We start from the raw sequence: 20,318 nt of genomic DNA, 5'->3' as shown, positions 1-20,318 counted from the left end.
ACTTAAAAGACCAATTTATAAAATAAACTCCTTTTATTCCACCAATCCTCTTAATTTTTTGTTATTATTTCACTGCTGGAAGGCCGAGTTGGCCGCTATGCTGGGGTTGTTGATCTGTTCGCCCAGAAGCTCAAGCAGTTCCTTGCGGTAGTCGTCGAAGTCGCCGTCCAGCTCGTTGATCGTCTTGTCTTCGATCACCCAAAGCGAACATTCGGTGTCTCGGATTAGCCGTTCGTCGTGGCTCACGATGATCACACCTGATGAACAAACATTTATTTGAGGAATTAAATTATCTAATTTATTTTATTATGAGTGCCTGGCAATCCTTAGCATTTGGACTGAGGCTGGGAAATTTGCAATTTCATTAAATGTTCGCGATTTTAGCAGAGCAAAATTTGTATTTTTATAAAAAAAATCCGTTTGGATGTATGGCTAAAATTTGTTTTTAACTTAAGATTTAATTTTTGATGTTTAATTCGTAATTTTAAATATTTAAGTCTTAAAATTGCAAAATTCAAAGTGAATTATAGAAAGAAACCGGTAAAAATTGGGAAAAAGGTTTTACCACTGCATTTTTTTAAATGCGGATATTTGGAATGCTAAAATAAAATCTCTAAAGATATTTTTTAAATCCAGCGACAACTCACCTCCTTTGTATTCGTTGATCGCTTCAGCCAAGGCATCGATCGATTCAATATCAAGGTTGTTTGTAGGCTCGTCCTGTAATTTTAATTTATAAAAATTATTTCGGAGGACGGAAACAAATTTCAATTTATGCAAAACTGTTCTAAAGGCCAATGCTCAAAAAAATGTATTAAGATATTCCTAACAAACGAAATTCAGGGTTGCGCCTTATGTAAATTAGATGGTATGTCAAAATCATCTTTGAATAAATTACAGTTGAATTTGATAAATTTTTAATTACCAAAATAACGACGTCGGGTGCGTTAAGACACAACTCTGCCAGGGCGACCCTGGCTTTTTGCCCGCCAGACAGATCCTTCATCTTAATTGTGTGCGCGTGACTCGAGAGACCGAAAGTGCCCAGTTGCTTTCTCGCCTTCTCGTATTGAAGATCAAAGAGTCTCATCAGGTACTCGGAAGGCGTCTCCTCGGCAGTCAGGTGTTCTCCTGAGTGCTGGTCGAACCTTCCAATGTGCTGCAAGTCCAGAGAAAAAAATTAATTAACAGAATTGAGGTTTTGAATAAAAGAGTATCGCACCAGTCTGTGGTTTTTCCTAACTTCTCCTTGCTTGGGTTCCAAGTCGCCAGTGAGCAGCTTGAGGAAGGTGGACTTGCCGACGCCGTTTGGCCCCACGATGGCCACGCGGGAAGACATGTCAATGCCGAAATCACAGTTTGCTAATATGCTCTGTTGATTGGGGTAGTTGAAGGTAACATCTGCGGAGAAATGAATTTGTGTAATTACTACTTATGATGTTAAATTATAATTTTTGAAATAGAATTCTTAAAATTTTAAAATTCAAGGTGAAGTGAATTATTTTACATTGTAGACTCCTCAAATTTAGCCAATTTTTGCCAATTGCTAAAAACCGGTTAAAATAACCGGCTTGGCCGAAATTATTTTACAGCCTGCATTTTTCAAACACTGGTTTCTGACAATGAGCAAGGGCTACTCACTGTGCAATCCAAGAATGGGCGGCTGGAGTGGCGGAGGGTCGGGGAAGGAGAATTTAACCAGGTAATCCTTGGGCTTTTGCAGCAACTCGGTCGGGCCGTTCTCCTCCTCCTGCTTTTGCGTCTTGGTCTTATTCTTTTCCTGTTTCCTCGTCAGCACCTCTTTCTGCTTCTTCTCCTGCAATTCAAAAGATATATTGACTCCTGCTTAAAAATTTATAAAATCCTTGAACTTACAGCAGACTTTTTGGACTGTCCCTGCGACTTGAGCTCCTTGATGCGTTTCTCCTGCTTCTCAAACTCCTTCATCTGCTCCTTGCGCTTTTGGGTCAGCATTTTCTTGAACATGGAGTAGTTGCCCTTGTAGTAGAAGAGCTTGCACTGGTCCAAGTGGATCATGTCCGTGCACACGTTGTCCAAGAAGCTCTGGTCGTGAGACACGATCAGCAGCGTCTTTTTCCACCCTTGCAGATAGCTGTGAAAATATTAAATTTAATTAAATAGTGGAATGATATATTTATAAAAAAAAATCGTTTAAATTATAACCCTAACTGACCAATTTTTTTCATCAACTTCTGACCAAAAGTGTTCTAAAATCAATTTTTTTTTCTAATTTTACCGGTTACGCCCTTTTTTAAAGCAAAAAAGAAAATTAATTGCTTCAGTAGTGAGAAAAATGATGAAAATCTAATTAAAAAAAAGATTAAAAATAGTACTTGTGAGTCTTGAAAGTTCTTTTTACAAAAATTGCAGACTTTCGAAAGGGGTCATCTGCGTTTGGCCTCGTTAAAATTCACCAGTTAATTTTAGCGTTAAAAACTGCATAAATTCAGAAAGCTGATTAAATTTCTAGTTTTTTCCTATTGAGCAAATTTTTCTCAAATTTACTATTTTCGCCCAAAATTCTTCTGAAAATTTCAACTGGCCGTTAGATGACCTCTAAATTTTTAGGGAAAAATCCAAATACCCAATATTAACTTAATTTATTTGAGAATCATCTCATTTTTTCATTTTAATAATTTCTACTCACTTATCAAGCCAAATGACAGCGTTCAGGTCGAGGTGGTTGGTCGGTTCGTCGAGCAGCAGCAAGGTTGGTTCGACGAAGAGCGCCCTGGCGAGCGAGACCCTCATGCGCCAGCCGCCGGAGAAGTTTTTGGTGGCCCTGTCCTGCATATCCTTGGTGAAGCCGAGACCGGCGAGGATGCGGCGGGCTCGCGGCTCCGCAGAGTCGGCGCCGATGGCCTTGAGTTCTTCGTACACCTCCTTGAGCCGCTCCTGGCTGCTCAGGTCGGAGGCGGTCTCCAAGGCGGCGCACTCGGCCATCAGCTCGGTGCGACGCACGTCGGCGATCAGCACGGTCTCCACGGCAGACTTGTCGTCGGCGCCCACTTCCTGCTCGCAGTACAGAATGTCGATGTTGGGAGGAATGTTGAAGGCGCGCGCTGCGATGTGACGCAAAAGAGTCGTCTTGCCGTGGCTGAAAGGAGGGATTTTTATTTATTAGATATTAAAATATAAAAAAAACAGTTTCCTTCGACTTTTGTCACTGGGGTTTTTGGAATAAAAAATATTAGATTTTTTATGTGCGTCAAGAAATCGGCCAGAAAATCTAGTATTTTTTTATATCAAAAAACCTGGTAGAAGGTAACACCCTGTCGGGAATAATTGAAAAAATCCAAAAATTCGTGTCTATTAAATTAAAAAAGTGGAATTTCTGGAAAATAAAAGCGAAAAACGCTCCGGAATATCCAATCCACACAAGTTGGACTCATTTCAAGGAATTCTTTATTTAATTTAAAATGTAATTAATATTTTTAAAAGTCACAAGGCTTAATCGGTGTCCACAAATTTTGTTTTTAAATCGATTTGGCTTGATAAGAGGAATCTAAAGTAATTATTTGAAGGAAATACTGATAATTATCCAAAAATTTACTAATATTCTGTAAAAATGTAAATTTAAATGAGTTTTGTCTTCTGAATTTCATTTAACTTGCAGAAAATGAGTCAAAAGTGTCCTGTAAACTGCACGTTTGGACATAAAAAACTAAAAAAACATATTTTTGCTTGATTTATTAAAAGAATTACCCATTGGGTCCGACGAGACCGTATCTGCGTCCATTGGCAATGAGCAGGGAGGCGTTGACAAACAAGTCCTTGCCCTTGGCTGCAATATTGAAGTTTTCCACCTTGATGTCGACGGCGTGCTCAAGGGCCTGCGTCTGGCCGGCTGAGCGGTCCGACTGCGACACAGTGAAGTTGTCGCCCAGAGCGCTGTGCCCCTGGCCGCCCTTCTTGGTCATCAGCTCCACTTGCTGGTCGTACTCCTGCTGCTTTTTCAGCTTCTTTTTCTCCTTGTGCGTCAGCTTCTTTTCTGTGAGACAACAAGAGGGAAATTTTAAAATAAATTTATTTTATTTTATTTATTCCAATGATTTATATTTTAACTCAACAGGAGGCTTATCTAACAGATTTTAATTATTTTTTTTATTAAAAATTAGCTCTCAATCAGCATCAAAAAATTATTCGAATTAGAAGGTGGATCAAGCAGGCTGATTTTTATAACACAAATTCACCAGTTGGATTTTGAATGGGATCATGCACAAAATTAAACATTTTCGAAATCCATCATTAGTGCTTTAAGCTGCCAACAGAGATGGCGCCACCAGTTAATCACGGTTCAGGACTAAAATTAAGTAAGTCCTGCTGCTTAAGCCAAATTCGATTTCGCCAACCGTCATAGAAAATAATTTTAAAAAAATCTCTGCTGACGATTTTACGATGGTTGGCTGGTTTCAACTTTGTTTTCAAAACATCAAATAATGAATCATTTTAAGTGTAATTTCCACAGTGGTGGAATTGAGCCTAGAAATGAGCCTTAAAATCGTAAACAACCTAATGGCGTCACCTTCTGACGTCGTGATTACGTCAATTAAAGAAATGCGGACAACTTGATGATATTTTCCAGTTTTATATTCCAAAAATAATTGCTTTCAGGGAGAAAATATTTGTGTTATGCCTTGCAAAAACAGTTTAATACAAGTGTCTTTCATACCTTTAGTTTTCTCTTCTGTGGGCTCCGTCATTTCCTCAATTTTGAGAGCGGCCGCCTGGTCTGCCAGCTCGTCGACTGCACTGCTTTCAGAAACTGAAAATGTAAATTTAATCGGCATTGAACGCCGTCCAAGTAGTGCACAATCTCAGTCTCACCCTCCTCTTTCTCCTCCTGCTGCTTCGGCTCGGGCGTTTCCTCCACGGCAGCCATTTCCTCCTCCTCGGTGCTGTCCTTCCTCTTGGCCTTGTCCTTCTTGGACACTTCCTCCTTCTCCTCCTCTTCAGGCTCGCTGTCCGTTTCCTGTTTTTTCTTGTTTGGTTTTTGCTTATTCTTTTTGACAGGCTTGGGCGCGTCTTCTTCCTCGTCCTCCTCAGGCTCACTATCTTTTTTGCTGCCCTTTTTCTGCTTGCCTTTCTTCACGGGCTTGGGAACGTCCTCCTCCTCGGACTCACTGTCCTCCTCCCCCTTCTTTTTATTATTTTTCTTTTGCTTTCCCTTTTTAACAGGTTTGGGCACGTCTTCCTCCTCATCCTCCTCAGGCTCGCTGTCTTTTTTGCTTCCCTTTTTCAGCTTGCTTTTCTTCACAGGCTTGGGCACGTCCTCCTCAGACTCACTGTCCTCCTCCCCCTTCTTTTTGTTATTTTTCTTTTGCTTTCCCTTCTTAACAGGCTTGGGCACGTCTTCTTCCTCGTCCGCCACCGCCAGAATAGAATCCTCCTCGGAGTCCTGCTCCTTCTTTTTGCCCTTCTTCTTGTTCTTGTTGTTCTTACTGCTTGTGGTGGACGCCGGCTTGACGCTGTCGTTGTCCGAACCGGCCTCTTCGTTCTCCTCGTCGCTTTCCGCCTGTCTTTTCGCCTTGCCACCCTTCTTCTTCGAAACCGGCTTTACTTCAACCACGGGCTCGTCCTCTTCGCTGCTGTCCCCTTTTCTCCTGCCCTTTTTGTTTCCTTTTTTGGCCGGTTTGGGCGGAGGGGCCGCAACTTCGACATCGTCGTCCTGCACGTTTTTCGACTTGCCTGCAATTTTCCTTCAATAAGCTTTCCAGCTGGTTTATTTACAACAAATATACGTCACCTTTGCCTTTCTTGCCACCTGACTTCGGCGGCTCTGCTTCGACCATGCTGACGACGTTGGTGTCCTCGTCGGAATTGAAGCCGTCGTCCTTCTTGTTGCTCTTCTTTCCTTTCTTCGGCGGCATTGTATATCAAAAATAAATACTTTACACTAATAAAACCGAACACTAGCGAGTGTCAATATCGTTTTCGTGTCTGTGCTGGCAGGCTTTCACCTTTCACGTTGACGACAAATGATGTAAAACAGCTAAAACGACTGCTAATCCTCCAGGTTCGGTTTTCACGTGTGTGAACAGTGTGAACACTCCCCTTCTCACCTCGTTTGAAAATCACAATCCACGACCCACGTTCTCTTCGCGATTCTACGCGCCAAGGTTTGAAACTGTTTGGTTGGGTGAAGAATTTTTCAAATTCCCGCGCTGTTCTCCAGCGTGAATGGCTGTTGTGCTAGAACTGATGCCAGCCAATAAGCGATCAGATCAGCCCGCTTTCGCTTTCGCTTTATTCAATCCAGAATCCAAATAGAAACAACGCACAAGCATGGCGGTAAGTTGATGATTTCATTAAATTTTGCTTAATTAAGAGATAATTACGAACTGAAGTGGTGGCCCAGTGTATTTATTACCTTTAATAAAGGCTTGGTTATCGGATGCTTGGAAAACGGACACCCTAGACTCGTGTTAAATAAAATTTCGGACGGGAAACGTTCGCCGGCATGGTTTGGCATGTCACTCGTGCTGTGTTTCAGTTTGTTTGATTGATGGGCAAGTAGTGATTTTAAATTCAGTTTGTGCAGTTTGAGCGAGTCTCAGGTCACTGACGTGGGGCCACTGATTCTAATTAAACGGCTTTTAAAGATGGGATTATATAACTCGACATTATTTTTCACCGGTTTCCATGGTCTCACGGCGGTTAGTTTGTCAACAACTTGAAAAATCGATCGTTTTGATTTTATTCTAAATTTTTGTATGGATGTGAATGAAAAAATTAAGAACAATTTTTTAGATAAGTGCACGTATTGTCTTAAAATTTATAAATAAATAAAGAAAACAAATCAACAAACAATTAAATTACAAATTAAAATAAGACAAATTTAATTTTCAGGCGATGTCGACAGCTGTCAAGGTGCAGGAGGTACGCGATGTTACGCGAATTGAGAGGATCGGCGCTCACTCACACATCCGTGGTTTGGGCCTGGATGACTCATGCGACCCGAAGAACGTGTCCGAGGGCATGGTTGGCCAGCAGAAGGCGCGCAAGGCGGCCGGCGTCGTCGCGGAGATGATCCGCGAGGGCAAGATCGCTGGGCGGGCCATCCTGCTGGCTGGACAGCCCGGCACCGGCAAAACGGCCATCGCCATGGGCATCGCTCGCTCCCTCGGCTCGGACACTGCTTTCACAAGCATGAGCGGCTCCGAGATTTACAGTCTGGAGATGTCCAAGACCGAGGCGCTGACGCAGGCCATCCGCAGGTCCATCGGCGTCAGGATCAAGTGAGATTAAAATATTTAATAATAATTGATTAATTTTAATAATTGTGTCTTGGACAGAGAGGAGACGGAAGTGGTCGAGGGAGAAGTGGTTGAGATCCAGGTGGAGCGGCCGGCGTCAGGGGTAGGTTCCAAGTCGGGCAAGCTGACCCTGAAGACGACCGACATGGAGACCATCTACGATCTGGGCAGCAAGATGATTGAGTCGCTAATGAAGGAGAAGGTGCGTTCCGGCGACATCATCGTCATCGACAAGGCCACCGGCAAGATCAGCAAGCTCGGCCGCTCCTTCACCAGGGCCAGAGACTACGACGCCACCGGCGCCCAAACAAAGTAAATTATTATTTACTAGAAAGGAGAATAAAGACGATTATTTTTCTCTTCTCAGGTTTGTTCAGTGTCCAGAGGGCGAGTTGCAGAAACGGAAGGAGGTGGTGCACACGGTTTCACTCCACGAAATCGACGTGATCAACAGCAGAGCTCAAGGCTTCCTGGCCCTCTTCTCCGGCGACACGGGCGAAATCAAGTCCGAAGTGCGAGACCAGATCAACTGCAAGGTGGTCGAGTGGCGCGAGGAGGGAAAGGCTGAGGTCGTCCCTGGAGTCCTCTTCATCGACGAGGTGGGTACATACTATTTTCTCTCCACTTGCATTGAAGCAATGGCCAAATAAATACTTTTAGCGAGTTGTCCTCTAAACCATAAAAATCCTTACAATCACAGATTGTTTTTAAATAAATAAATTTACCTTCCTAAAAATTCTGACACTTTGATAAAACGTTTACGAATTAATTCTCTCTGAAAACCTCCATCCATAGTCTTATTCTTTTTCTGTGTCGCTTCTCAGGTGCACATGTTGGACGTGGAGAGCTTCTCATTCCTGAACCGTGCGTTGGAGAACGAGATGGCGCCCGTGGTGATCATGGCTACGAACCGCGGCATCACCAAGATCCGCGGCACAAACTTCAAGGCGCCGCACGGCATTCCACTCGACCTGCTGGACCGCAGCATCATCATCCCGACGCAGCCGTACACGGAGGCTGAGCTCAGCGACATCATCAAAATCCGGTGCGAGGAGGAAGACTGCGACATGCAGCCCGACGCGCTCACCATCCTCACAAAGATCGCGCAGGAAACTTCTCTGCGCTACTCCATCCAACTCATCACCACTGCCAGCGTCGTCGCTAAAAGGAGAAAATCCACGCAGGTATATTATAATGGTTAATTTTATTATAGAAATTAAATTTGCAAAGCCGACAGTGGGATTTTTTTATTTATTTTAATATTTTATGTGGTATGAAACACTTCAGTTTATTAAGGGAGGAAAAGACAAGTCTAAGGGTGTGATTTTGACGGTAATAAACCGAGATTTGGTGTTGAGAAATATTTTCAAACTTTGATAAATTCCTGTTTTTCAATTTTCTCAGTTAAATTTCTAAAGAATAAAATTTTAATCGCCCTGAAATTTGTGAAAAAGTTTTTTCATACCTTGTTATATCTTTTAAGGGAATTTTCTAATTTTAAAATAAATTTAAAATCTGAAAAACACCTTCAATTTATCGAAAATGACTCGTAATGCCCTCTGACCTTAGCTGATTTCCTAAATTTGCAGTTCAAGGAATCCAATTCACACCTTTTTTTCAAAATTAGGCTTTAATAAAATGAATCATTATCATTATTCAAATAAATTACCCGAAAATTCTATAAAAAAATATGTGGGAAAAAATCTTCCTTTTTTCCTGTATAAAAACCAATTAAAAATAAAAATTCCTTTCAGGTTTCTGTGGAAGACATTAAAAAGGTATACACTCTTTTCCTGGACGAAAAGAGGTCCCAGCAGTTCCTCAAAGAGTACCAGGACCAGTTTATGTTTAATGAAGCAGGTATGCGAATTTCTGAAACTCATTTTCAAACTCTCTATTTATAAAATTTAAAACTTTTCAGAGGAATCGACGAGCATGGACTAATGGCCGCGAATCTCAAGATTTGCCCTCGACTCTCATATTCGCATTTCGTTTGCATACTCCATGTACAAACTTACCATGTTGGATCGATGCTGGATCGGTACGCACCTCTAAACGCTGAGTTGTGACGTAATCACGCTGCAGAGACGGAAATTAATGCATGTAATTTAAGATCAATTAAAAATTGACTGCCCATCACATATAATATGTGTTTTGTTTATGCTTCACAACCTAATTGTAAGAGTGTATTTTTAATTGCAACTTCTCATTTTATCTTAATATTGTTGACGATAAATTATACATTATTTCCTTTTCACTGATGAAAATAATTATGCAAAGAAAAGTTCGCTGCCAAAAAGCTCTGAACAATGAATATGAAGTGCTATTACAAACTGATCTCGTTTCTTTCAAAATTTTGCAATTTATAAACTAAGCTAAGTTTAACTAAACATTAATGCACAATAATATTGATAAATATAATTATTGTTTTCATCGATTGATTTGATTTTGTACCATAATATAATAAATTTCAAGACCAAAGTTAATCAGTAAATGTCAGTAAAGTGTGCCTCCTCAGTTTCTAGTTGAGTTAAAAATATGCAATAAAATTTCATTAGTAAATATAATTTTTATAAATACAATAAACAAGTATTGTTCATGAAAGACAGCTCCATGCATATAAAAATATTCTGGCATGACGTTAAATATCTAAATTTTGTGAGGGAAAATAGTTGAAATTTAATTCCACTAAAAACTGTAAACCTCAAGTCTATTAATGTGACATCCGATTGTTGTATTTTTATTAATTTCAGAGGCGTGTACATAACTGGTGTAGAGGTGGACAAATCTTGGGTTTTGGCTCGTGAATAACTGATTAAAAAAAGGGATTCCGCCGCAGCTTTTCTTGCTTTTTATATTTAAATGCTGTGTGCACCAATTGGCTGTTTTTTAAGGCCAATAAACTGATTGAAATTCAATTCCGATAGTTTTGGACCATTTACGAGAGCCGAATTAAAAACACACGAAAAATATTACTATCACAATATAAAGTCTAAATATTTCTAGGTTCATTTTAAAATAAAATATAATAATTAAAATGAGAAAAATTGCTTTCTGCGGTGATTTCGACTGCTGTCAAGGTGCAGGAGTGATGCTGAATGAGCGAATCGGCGTTCACTCGCACATTGCGCGGTTTAGGCCTGGAAGACGCAAAGCGCCGACCCGAAGAACGTGTCCGAGGGCGTGGTTGGCCAGCAGAAGGCGCGCAAGGAGGCCGGCGTCGTCGCGGAGATGATCCGAGATCCATAATCCTGCTGGCCGGGCAGCCCGGCACCGGCAAAACGGCCACCGCCATTCGCATCGCTCGCTCCCTCGGCTCCGACACGCTGGTGCACACGGTTTCACTTCACGAGATCGAAATGATCGACCGCAGAGCTCAAGGTTCCTGGCCCTTTTCTCCGGCGACACGGGCGAAAGTGCGACCAAGTGAGACCAGATCACCTGCAAGGTGGTCGAGTGGCGCGAGCTGAGGAGAGAAAAAGGCTGAGGTCGTTCCTGGAGTCCTCTTCATCCGCGCGACGAGGTGGGCACATACATTTTCTCTCCAAATACAGTGAGGCAACGGCCCAATACTTTTTGCAAGTTGCTTCTGAGAGGCAAAAAAAAACGGGCCTTTTTTGACCGGACCTGTTCCCTAAATTTTCCATACAAGAAAATCGGCAGAGCTGCATTTAGACGCAAAACCCAAGAAATCAACGCGTTAGGTCGTGCTTAGGTGTATTTCCAAGTCAGAACCTCAAAATCCAGGCCAAAGGAGAATTTAAAAAATAAAGTTAAACCAAACTCGTAAAAATTGATGAGATATTTGGTGGCGGCGGCGGTAATCCGGCCTAAAATACGCTAAATTTCACTGCGAGTCTGATGAACTTTGATTTTTTTTAGTACCATGAGAAGTTATCCTTAATTCCTTAGTACCTGAAGCTATTTTCATGATAAATTTTCCAAGCCGTCCTCTACCAGACGCCGTGCATATATCTGCCCAGCAATTTACATTAGAATCGCAGCAAATTTTCTTTTTTTTTAAGATATTTGGATCAATCGTGAAATTTGCTATCTGAAGATTCATCAAATTAATAAAATAAAAAATTATTTATCTTCTATTTAAAGACCGTCTTTGACGAAGTTTCTGAGAATATATACCAATCGATTCTTGAGGGTTGAATAGGTAAAGTGGATCAATTTTTTTAAACGAACTTACATGCGCGGCCTGATTAGCGCCCCTACATGCCATGCGCCTGCAGATCTAACAATAAGGCGCGGCCGCCGGACGTTCCGGCCGCTACCCTAGAACACCACACCGTTTTATGTATATATAAAATTGGTCTTTCTTTATTTTTCCTTAAACGATAAGCGAGCACTGTTTAACTTAAAGTAACTTTGGCGCCCCAAACTGTAATTTTCCCATCACTGCAGGCTATGACACGTGATACCCTTAGCGCGGTGTCACACCACCCCCCGAGCTTCGAGGCAGCTTTCGCCGGCTCGGACCGCAGATGGTTTCCTGGCCTCTGCCTAATAGTCACCCCTTTTTGCCTTGCCAGTCACAGTAGTAAGAATTTGGCTTTTATTTTCAAAACCTCATCCGCGTTAACTTAAATTCAGTAACGTGTAATTATATGGCCAATTTCGCGATCGAAAGTCTTTTTATCTCTGTTAGAGTCACTCTTGAATAATAAACGAAACACCTTAATTTCTAAGCACAATGAAGGAATTAGAGCAAAACAGTAAGAATTAAATAATATTGAGAGACGATGAGTGAGTGATTATTGATCGTGTGAGACAGCCGCCGCGACGAATGAGTTACATGGATAGCTCGGCGGCAGCGAGAGGGCTCGGCGAGGCCAAGAAGTTGCTCCAGTTCTGCGGGCTGTAAGCTAACTAAGCAGGGGTCGTAGCGTCGGAGGGCACTATATATAATCAAGTAATTTTTGTGGTATAGCTGTGTTGCAGATGTTCGCAACAGCGCAAACTGCGACAGGGTTGTGCGGATTTAATTTATATTGTGTGTGGAGAAGTTCACCCGACCAGAGGCAGTATTTTTAATATTTTGAAACGTTTTAAAGTTTAACTGGAAACTCGTAAATTTTAATTGGTTTATTGCTATACATCAGAATTAAAAAAATTTATCAAGCAGCGTAAAATGTTTGGCTTAATTTCGTGTCTAGGAATGTAAATTTTAATTCTCTAATAATTCTCATACGTCTAAAAAGCCGTTCTTTTTTTGCTCTTTTTATCCCTGTCCGAGAACCGGAGGACCGGGAAGGGCGCGCACTACACTGGCACGAATGCTGAATTCCGGGTCCCAATAACACCGCGAACGGATAACATGGGCGCACCAGGCCGCACATTTCAGGGACCCAGCCCCCTGAAGGGCCACTTGCCTCCGCACCGAGGACTGCATTGAAACGCTAGACATTCGTCCCGTGAAGCCAAATCACGCATGCTGGAAAGGTGCAAACCAGCCCGTTGAGCAATTTGAGCATTTCGAGTCACTAAACTAACCATGCTAGCCATGTAGTGGCCACACTGGGCCCAAAAACTCATCTCGTGTCGAGCGTTTTTTTGCGCACTAAAAGCAAAATTTGCCATCCCATTTTCCCGCACTATTTAAGCTTTAAGCCAGAGTGATGGAACCACCCACCCGCCAGGGGATGCAGCTCTGCTTCCGCCACTTTTTTAATATCAGCTGACAAAAGCTTCGTGCGTGCAGGTCAACGTGCGCGCGTGTACAGTATGTGTGTGTGTGTGTTTCGAGAAACCTTTCCTTGTTTTGAGTGAAATAATACCGAATTTTATGCGCTAAGATCGTGTAGCCCACGCAATTATTGGCCATGGACTTCGGCCAGGATTTATTGAAAGTGGTCGAGCACCTGCGGCACAGACAAATTGCCGCGAACAAAATCAGACAAGTCGCGAGGCACTTTGGAGTTTCACTCGAGCGCGACTTTCAAGCCCATAATATTGTGGACTTGCGTGAGTATTTCTTCAAGTAAAAAATCACCAAAAACGGTCTCATAAACAGTCTTTTTATAGGGACTGTAAATTTCGATAGAATCAAATTCATATATTTATTTGACAATGTACTGTCTTTAATTATATTGATAATTAAAAATTAAAAATATGCAGCTCCATGTACAATATTTAATTTGTATAATTTTTTCTTTTGGCAGCATTGGACTTAATTTTGAAGGTGGTCGGCCACTTGATGACCAAGAACTGCACCAGTCTGGATCGCAGTGTTGAAGATATGAACATTGTTATGATGCCTGCTTTACAACTGTGGCTCGCAAACATGCCAAAAGTGATCGACTTGACGGCGTTCTTGTCATTTTCTCCCAAAAACCATAAATCTCGTTTCTTCATAGAGGTAAAAAAATCTGTTGGTATGATTATGACACATTTTTTAAGAAATACTGACATTTAATTCCTGGATTTGTGCCAAATTACAAAACAAAATCTTATTTTTTATTTAGGAAAAAAAATACTTATTTAACACTAAGTTAAAAGTTAATCAGGCACAAAGAGAGGTATGATTTTTCAGCCCGAAATAAAATCTTGATATGCAAATAAATGGTGAATGGTATCAAAAGCTGAGGGCGATAATTATATAATTTTTTCAATGCTTTATGCTAATTTCCCTTCTTTGTCCATTCTACAGGCATTGACTGAAATATCTAAAACTGTTCCGCAAGTAGAGGAACTGCTGTGTAATGATCAAGATACTATCCTTATTATGAGAAGACTCGCGGATTGCATCCGCATAGACGATGAAGTATTGGAGGCGCTGGGCAAACTAACTCAGTTGAAAACTCTGAGTATTAGAGAAACGTTCAAGTTCCGTCTGAAAGACTTGATCAAACTTGGCAATCAACTACCGAAACTTCAGAACCTCTTTATTGCCTTGGAGGATGAATCTGTTTTGGTTCAATCCAATGGACCAGACCCTCTTGGCGAACAATTGCAGAAAAGCTTGCGAAACTTGAAAATGCTGATATTTTTGGCACCAAGTTTAAAAGAATACTTCTCTTTTTACGGTTATCTCGTGCTGCATCTGCCCGATGTTCATTTTATTGACTTTGCAGATGACAAAAATAGCACAAATATATCGAGTTGGATCAATGAACTCGATGAAGCGATGACGCAGGACAACACTCGGCCAATCGACTTAAGTAGACGAAGAAAAGGCCGCTTCTTCAAAGCCGCTGCGAGGAACCCTGGAGCACCTCACGATGATCGCGTTCTTATGATACATCCTTTCCCTCGTCACCTTAAGGTAATTACCATAAATTATAAAGAATGCAGTATTTGAGCTCTTTACAAATGCTGACGCCAACCGCATTATTTTTGTCGCACTTTCGGCCAATTCTCCAGCTTGATTTTAGATTCGATCTGCTAATGGTTGGTTTTTAATTGACTTAATATGAGTTATTAATGACGAGCTAGAAACTAAAATCAGACAAATCGAATCTTTGTATACAAATATCCCAAAACACAATTTTTCGAGACGATAAAATATAAATATAGGCTGATTTGATTATTTAAGTTAACAAGCGCTTAAACGACAATTTAGAAGATTCAAATCTCAATAAATCACAATACTTATTATTTTATTTTTATAGCTCTAAAAGGTACTCTGATCTGATACGACTTTAATTATTTATTGTATAAAATTAAAATCAATTTCTCAGGTTTTCAGAATTGGAAGCATAAAGGTCAACGAACCTGAAAATGGGCCGGAAAGCAATATAAATGAGAATGACATGTATATGCTTTTTGACCACATCACTAGTTTGTCACTCTTCAGTTTACCTGCAACCATTGCCATGCTCTTCCTACAAAAATACGGACCTGCCCTAAAAACACTGACCATCGTAAACACGCATTCGAACGTTCCTCCCTATTTGTATCCCCATCGGATACTGAATCTGTGTCCGAGACTGGAAAAACTGGTGATAAGAGGAGATTTCTACCGTGACCGATTATTGCCCATCCATTTATTACCCCATCTAAAACAGCTACAGTTGGCGGTGTGAGTATTTCAACTAAGAATTAGGCAGGTGTCGTCTAAATATATACCTTTTGTTTTAGCTCGGGACTGATCCTTTTTCCAGAATTAACTATGCTGGAAGCACCAAACCTAGAGGAACTGACTCTGGTGGCGAGTTTGGGTATGCCGGATATCCTAGTAATTATGCACTTGGGCGTTTTGATCGACAGAAAGAAAATCCTGCAACTACTAAAAACTCTTAGAATTCACTCCAATGTCAACTTTTTCCACGAAATCAATTTCAATTATTTCAGAGATATGGCTTGGTTCATCAAAAATGCTGTTGCTTCATTGCCAGTATTGACAAAGGTTAAATATGACCTGGACTCCCTCCATTGTGGCTACCCGTTGTTAGCCAAAAGCTTGCGGCATGGGAGGCTGACAAATGTGGAAATGCCAAAAATTACACGCTTTTTTCAAAATGTTCAACTGCAAAATATTCCTGAAAATATTAAAAAACTGTTTGTGGATGAGGTGATGTGATGCAAGGGCAGGGGCGCTTTAAGGAGGTGGGGGATGAGGGTGCTAAGGGGATAACCTTCTTCTTTCTTAGGGGAGTAAAGCTACCCTCTCAAAAGACGACAGGCACAGGAAGGGGTTAACGTGGAGAACGAGGAGAACGAGGAGGAGCTAGACGCAGGAGGAGAAAGGACCGTATAAAAACCCGAACAAGGACGGAACGAGGAGAAGCGAAGTCCACGAGTTAAACGAGTAAGATCTCTGGAGCCAAGTAAATTCCTGTAACTGATTTTGTGTTTGTGTGGGCAGGCCGAAGTCGGACAGCGTAATTAGACAAGGTAGGAGATCACTTTTGGAGGGCTCGTGGGCAACGCCGAGGACTTCCGTCGCAGGGCCGTGCCGTGGACTTTAAGGTAGTTTTGGGCAGTAAGTTGTGGGCCGCCACTTAGGAATCAATTTCAGATGTCGGCGAGTGAGCGGTCAGGCTGCTGCTAATTTCTGCCAGTTTCGGCAGTGGCGGAGCGACGTAGGGTTTATGGTCCAGAAGGGAGCGAGCGATATCAGTTCGGAGGCGTCGGAAGCGGAGTTCTAGTGATCCGCGTTGTATTCTTTCTTGTGTACTGTTTAGAGTAAATTAATAAAGTCCAATTGTCTTGTTAAGTTGCGCGGGTTTAAATTTGGCTTTCCCTCCTTTGTGCGCAGACATTTTTAGGATATTTGCTCAAGGAATTTCTGAATTTGCTGCAGCTGGTGGTCGTAGAACCCACCGCGAGAGGAAAGGCATTGTGCGTATATAGGTATTGTCGGCCTGAGCTTAGGGAATTTTGAGTAATTTTTTCGAATTCTATTTATTTCCTTCTTTCTCGCAACAGAGGAACTGATCAGCATTCTCGACAAGTATGTCTGATTGTGTAATGCTGGATGTAGATATTTTAAATAAAAAAGGTAAAGGAAATATATTTTTTCTACTTTTCCTAAACATTTATTCCCTTATTTGCTATAAAATATAAGCATCGTCGTTTAAAGTGTTATCGCAATGCCGGTGAAAACTGCGCTAGTTTACTTTTGTACAATGCAGATTAAAATCGAAGCGGACTTTCTTATTTCTTTAAGATCAAACTAATAGAACAAAAATGAAACCAATATTATGATGATGGTGATGTTGAGATGGTTGATTATTCGCTTGGCCAACTATTTAGAATTGTGTCCAAAGCTAGAGAGACTCGCAAATTTCGTGGCAAATTTCAAGGTAGATCGGGCGCCGATCGCATTTTCCAGCAATCTCAAGGAAATCACACTTCAGAAGGTAATAATTTACATCTTTTTAATTATATTGAATATAATTAAAACCAGGCTTCATCCTCGTTGTCAATTAAAGAGAAATTCGTCTTCTTTATTTCTCGACCAGTTTCGACGTCATCAAGTACGTCCTAATCATGAGTTACAATTACAATCAAATAACGAACAATGCAATAATGTCACATCTAAAATCATATAAATTCCATACAATTCTTAAAAAACGCCCACCTATTCATGAGGCACTTGAGGCAAGCTCCAAAGACCAAATGTAACAAATTCTAAGCCACCCCTTTGTTAAATAACACGCACATCTCACAGGTGGTAGGGAACCTTTTTGTTCCGTGAGCTAAATTTTCCCCTTTCAGCGCGTAAAATATTTTTCCACACATCACAAAGCAGGTGGCTTGGGTTACTAATAACGTTTTCTGAGCATTCCGTTGCCACCGCCTCCAAAACTACCCTCTTCCACAAATTTGTTTCTTGCTTCAAAATTTCCACATTCTTCCAATCAAACGTATGTCCTTTTTCCTGTGCATGCCGCGTTAACTGGAACAAAGGGGTGGCTTAGAATTTGTTACATTTGGTCTTTGGAGCTTGCCTCAAGTGCCTCATGAATAGGTGGGTGTTTTTTAAGAATTGTATGGAATTTATATGATTTTAGATGTGACATTATTGCATTGTTCGTTATTTGATTGTAATTGTAACTCATGATTAGGACGTACTTGATGACGTCGAAACTGGTCGAGAAATAAAGAAGACGAATTTCTCTTTAATTGACAACGAGGATGAAGCCTGGTTTTAATTATATTCAACATGAAAACAACCTCGAGTGGTCGCACTTTTCAAATATCTTTTTAATTAGCTTGAGAAGCGGAAGCTCATTTAATTTATTATTAACTTAACAAAATGGACACATTCAACTGACTGACTTTTTTCGAGCTCCAAATTTGGAAAAGATATCATTACTCGCGGCTGCTCCTTTGATCTTTAGAGGAACTTAGGACCGTAAGCACAATAATCGAAGAGAAGAAAATCGCGATAAATCGGAAAGAACTTCATTTCACCGTTATTGTCACTTTAATCATTAAGTGCCAGCAAAGCCAGCATCTAGTCAAACATTTGAATTAAAATAATAAGGAAAACAAAAGTATGAGGTCAAATGGCTCGAAAAGTACAAAGTAAATGTGTTACACCTGTGATGACATTAAAGTTAAAGCAATTTCAATTTTTGTTCAGTTCGTGCCTGAGCCGCTCGCATCTCAGCAGCAGCAGGGCCAATAATGGGGGAGAAAAAAATGAACAGAGCGCATGGAAAGATGCACGAACATAAAACTGCTTTTAGAAATAATAAAGTTTTCAAGTGCTAGCTAGCTTCTACGACTCTCAATCAGAGAATAATTTTCTTTCAGTAAAACAGGTGTCAAAGATAGTACAGTGCGCTGCTTTTGCAAGAAAAACGTGTCTCGATAGCACGAGAATTTAAAGCGACGGAAAGGGTTGAGAAAATTCTGTCGTAAAAATTAACTTTCAGATCAATTAGATTTATTAAAGGTATGTAAATTAATAAATGCGGTATTTAATAAAAGAATCACGGGTGATCTGATGCTGATAGAGGCGAGGAATAATTATATTGAGTAGCAGAGGGCTGAGGCTGGGTCAAAAACCATACGCTGTCACAAAGGCGAGCAGATAGGAGAGGACTATCACGGACAAAACGTTTCACTTTTGAAAGATGAGGGCACCTGCGGCAGCTGAAATGAACAAAGAAAGAACATTCCACACAGAGGGTGCGTGCGGGTGTTACTCAGAAAATAATATTTGAGGCCAAAGGTGCGGATAGAAAATATATTTAGCGACTGCTCTTTTTGTCAGAAAGGATACCACGAAGCGGCTACCTTTTATTTTTATTTATTCACGACTTTTCTGTATGCTTTTATAAAGAAAATCGTGTAAACTAGTTCCCGTCATTTTAAATTGCGACCCTGAGTACCTGATATATTGAATTAATTAAATTCCCGCATCGGAAAACGATTTTAATTACTTCAGTTTGTTTAAATAAATATCTTAGACACATTCCGTTCGAGAAAATCGTGTAAACTAGATCCCGTCATTTTTATTTTCGACCCTGAGTACCTGAAATATTTAATTAATTAAATTCCCGCATCGGAAAACGATTTTATTTACTTCAGTTTGATTAAATAAATATCTTAGACACATTCCATTCGAGAAAATCGTGTAAACTAGTTCCCGTGATTTTAAATTGCGAGCCTGAGTACCTGATATATCGAATTAATTAATTTCCCGCATCGGAAAACGATTTTATTTACTTCGGTTTGATTAAATAATTAACTTAGACACATTCCATTCGAGATATATACATTAAATTGAGAAATCCTCCGTTTGGGCCTGGGGAAGAACGTTTCCGAGGCATTGTTGGCCAGCAGAAGGCGCGCAAGGCGGCCGTCGCAACGATGATCCACGAGGGAATAAAGATCGCCGGGTGGGCCATATCCTGCTGGCGGGCAACCCGGCACCGGCAAAACAGCCATCGCCACGGGCATCGCTCGCTCGCTCGGCTCCGAGATTTACAGTCAGGAGATGTCCAAGACCGAGGCGAGGCGCTAATATGGATTAATTATAATATTTCATGTATTGCTTGGCTCTCGGAAAACAAATGGCAGCGCAATAATACTTAACAGAGCGGGTGGTTCTAAAGATAATATCTAATTAAAAAATAGTTAGCCGCAAATTTTCTCACTCTTTTAAATATGTTATGCACTAGCTCCTAATTTGCTGTTTTTAAAACATTTTGATTGAAATGAAATTCTGATGTATTTTTGGGCTCTTTATAACAGCGCCAAATTAAAATTAAAAAATATTATCACTATATGAACTAGGTAAAAATAATGAAATTTCTTTTCATGTGACGCATTATACGCCAAAATCATATTTTCCTTAATTAAAGCTGTATATATAAATACATTTCATGCACGTTTGCTGCCACCGCAGCCCTTAAATTGCACCCTAACGAGTGCTGCTGCCACCGCTATGAGGAGTGAATCTTTTCCACTTCCTTCCACGGCCGCGGCGTCAGGCGTCACGCGTCAACAACAAAAACAAGTTTACGTTGAAAACACTCTCGTGTGAAGCAATCTTCTATCTTCTTCAAAAATATTACTCAAATATTGCCCCATTCCCGCGCGGTGCAACGCTATTTGTGGTTGTGAAAGGCCGTT

The 20,318-nt window shown here is 40.8% G+C and overlaps 2 protein-coding genes and 1 long non-coding RNA gene across 4 annotated transcripts; 2 read left to right on the top strand and 1 right to left on the bottom strand.

Annotated features, from left to right (window-relative positions):
• Positions 1–14: 14 nt before the first annotated feature.
• LOC135935200 (ATP-binding cassette sub-family F member 1) lies at positions 15–6,055 on the bottom strand. 2 transcript variants are annotated; one of them, XM_065477340.1, is made up of 12 exons: positions 5,768–6,055; positions 5,362–5,709; positions 4,849–5,199; positions 4,694–4,786; positions 3,727–4,012; positions 2,669–3,118; positions 1,876–2,113; positions 1,642–1,816; positions 1,223–1,401; positions 926–1,159; positions 648–720; positions 15–257 (listed from the first exon to the last, which is right to left on the bottom strand). In XM_065477340.1, exons 1-12 carry the CDS (start codon positions 5,889–5,891, stop codon positions 70–72), a joined length of 2,739 nt encoding a protein of 912 aa, XP_065333412.1. In that variant the 5' UTR covers positions 5,892–6,055; the 3' UTR covers positions 15–69. The 2 variants fall into 2 exon arrangements, with proteins under 2 accessions (XP_065333412.1, XP_065333411.1); XM_065477339.1 differs by having other exon boundaries at positions 4,849–5,709.
• Positions 6,056–6,280: 225 nt separating this feature from the next.
• On the top strand, positions 6,281–9,423 carry rept (RuvB-like helicase 2 rept). The gene is made up of 7 exons (XM_065479597.1): positions 6,281–6,312; positions 6,871–7,259; positions 7,317–7,589; positions 7,645–7,876; positions 8,102–8,461; positions 9,032–9,137; positions 9,199–9,423. Exons 1-7 carry the CDS (start codon positions 6,307–6,309, stop codon positions 9,219–9,221), a joined length of 1,389 nt encoding a protein of 462 aa, XP_065335669.1. The 5' UTR covers positions 6,281–6,306; the 3' UTR covers positions 9,222–9,423.
• A 6,382-nt stretch (positions 9,424–15,805) lies between these two features.
• LOC135937249 (uncharacterized) lies at positions 15,806–16,386 on the top strand. The gene is made up of 3 exons (XR_010574485.1): positions 15,806–16,035; positions 16,093–16,196; positions 16,246–16,386. It is a non-coding gene; the product is annotated as an uncharacterized LOC135937249 (long non-coding RNA).
• The last annotated feature ends 3,932 nt before the right edge of the window (positions 16,387–20,318 follow it).

The sequence above is a fragment of the Cloeon dipterum genome, chromosome 2 (assembly GCF_949628265.1).
Source record: "Cloeon dipterum chromosome 2, ieCloDipt1.1, whole genome shotgun sequence".
NCBI lineage: Eukaryota > Metazoa > Arthropoda > Insecta > Ephemeroptera > Baetidae > Cloeon > Cloeon dipterum.
This window is presented reverse-complemented; position numbering and strand designations above follow the sequence as displayed.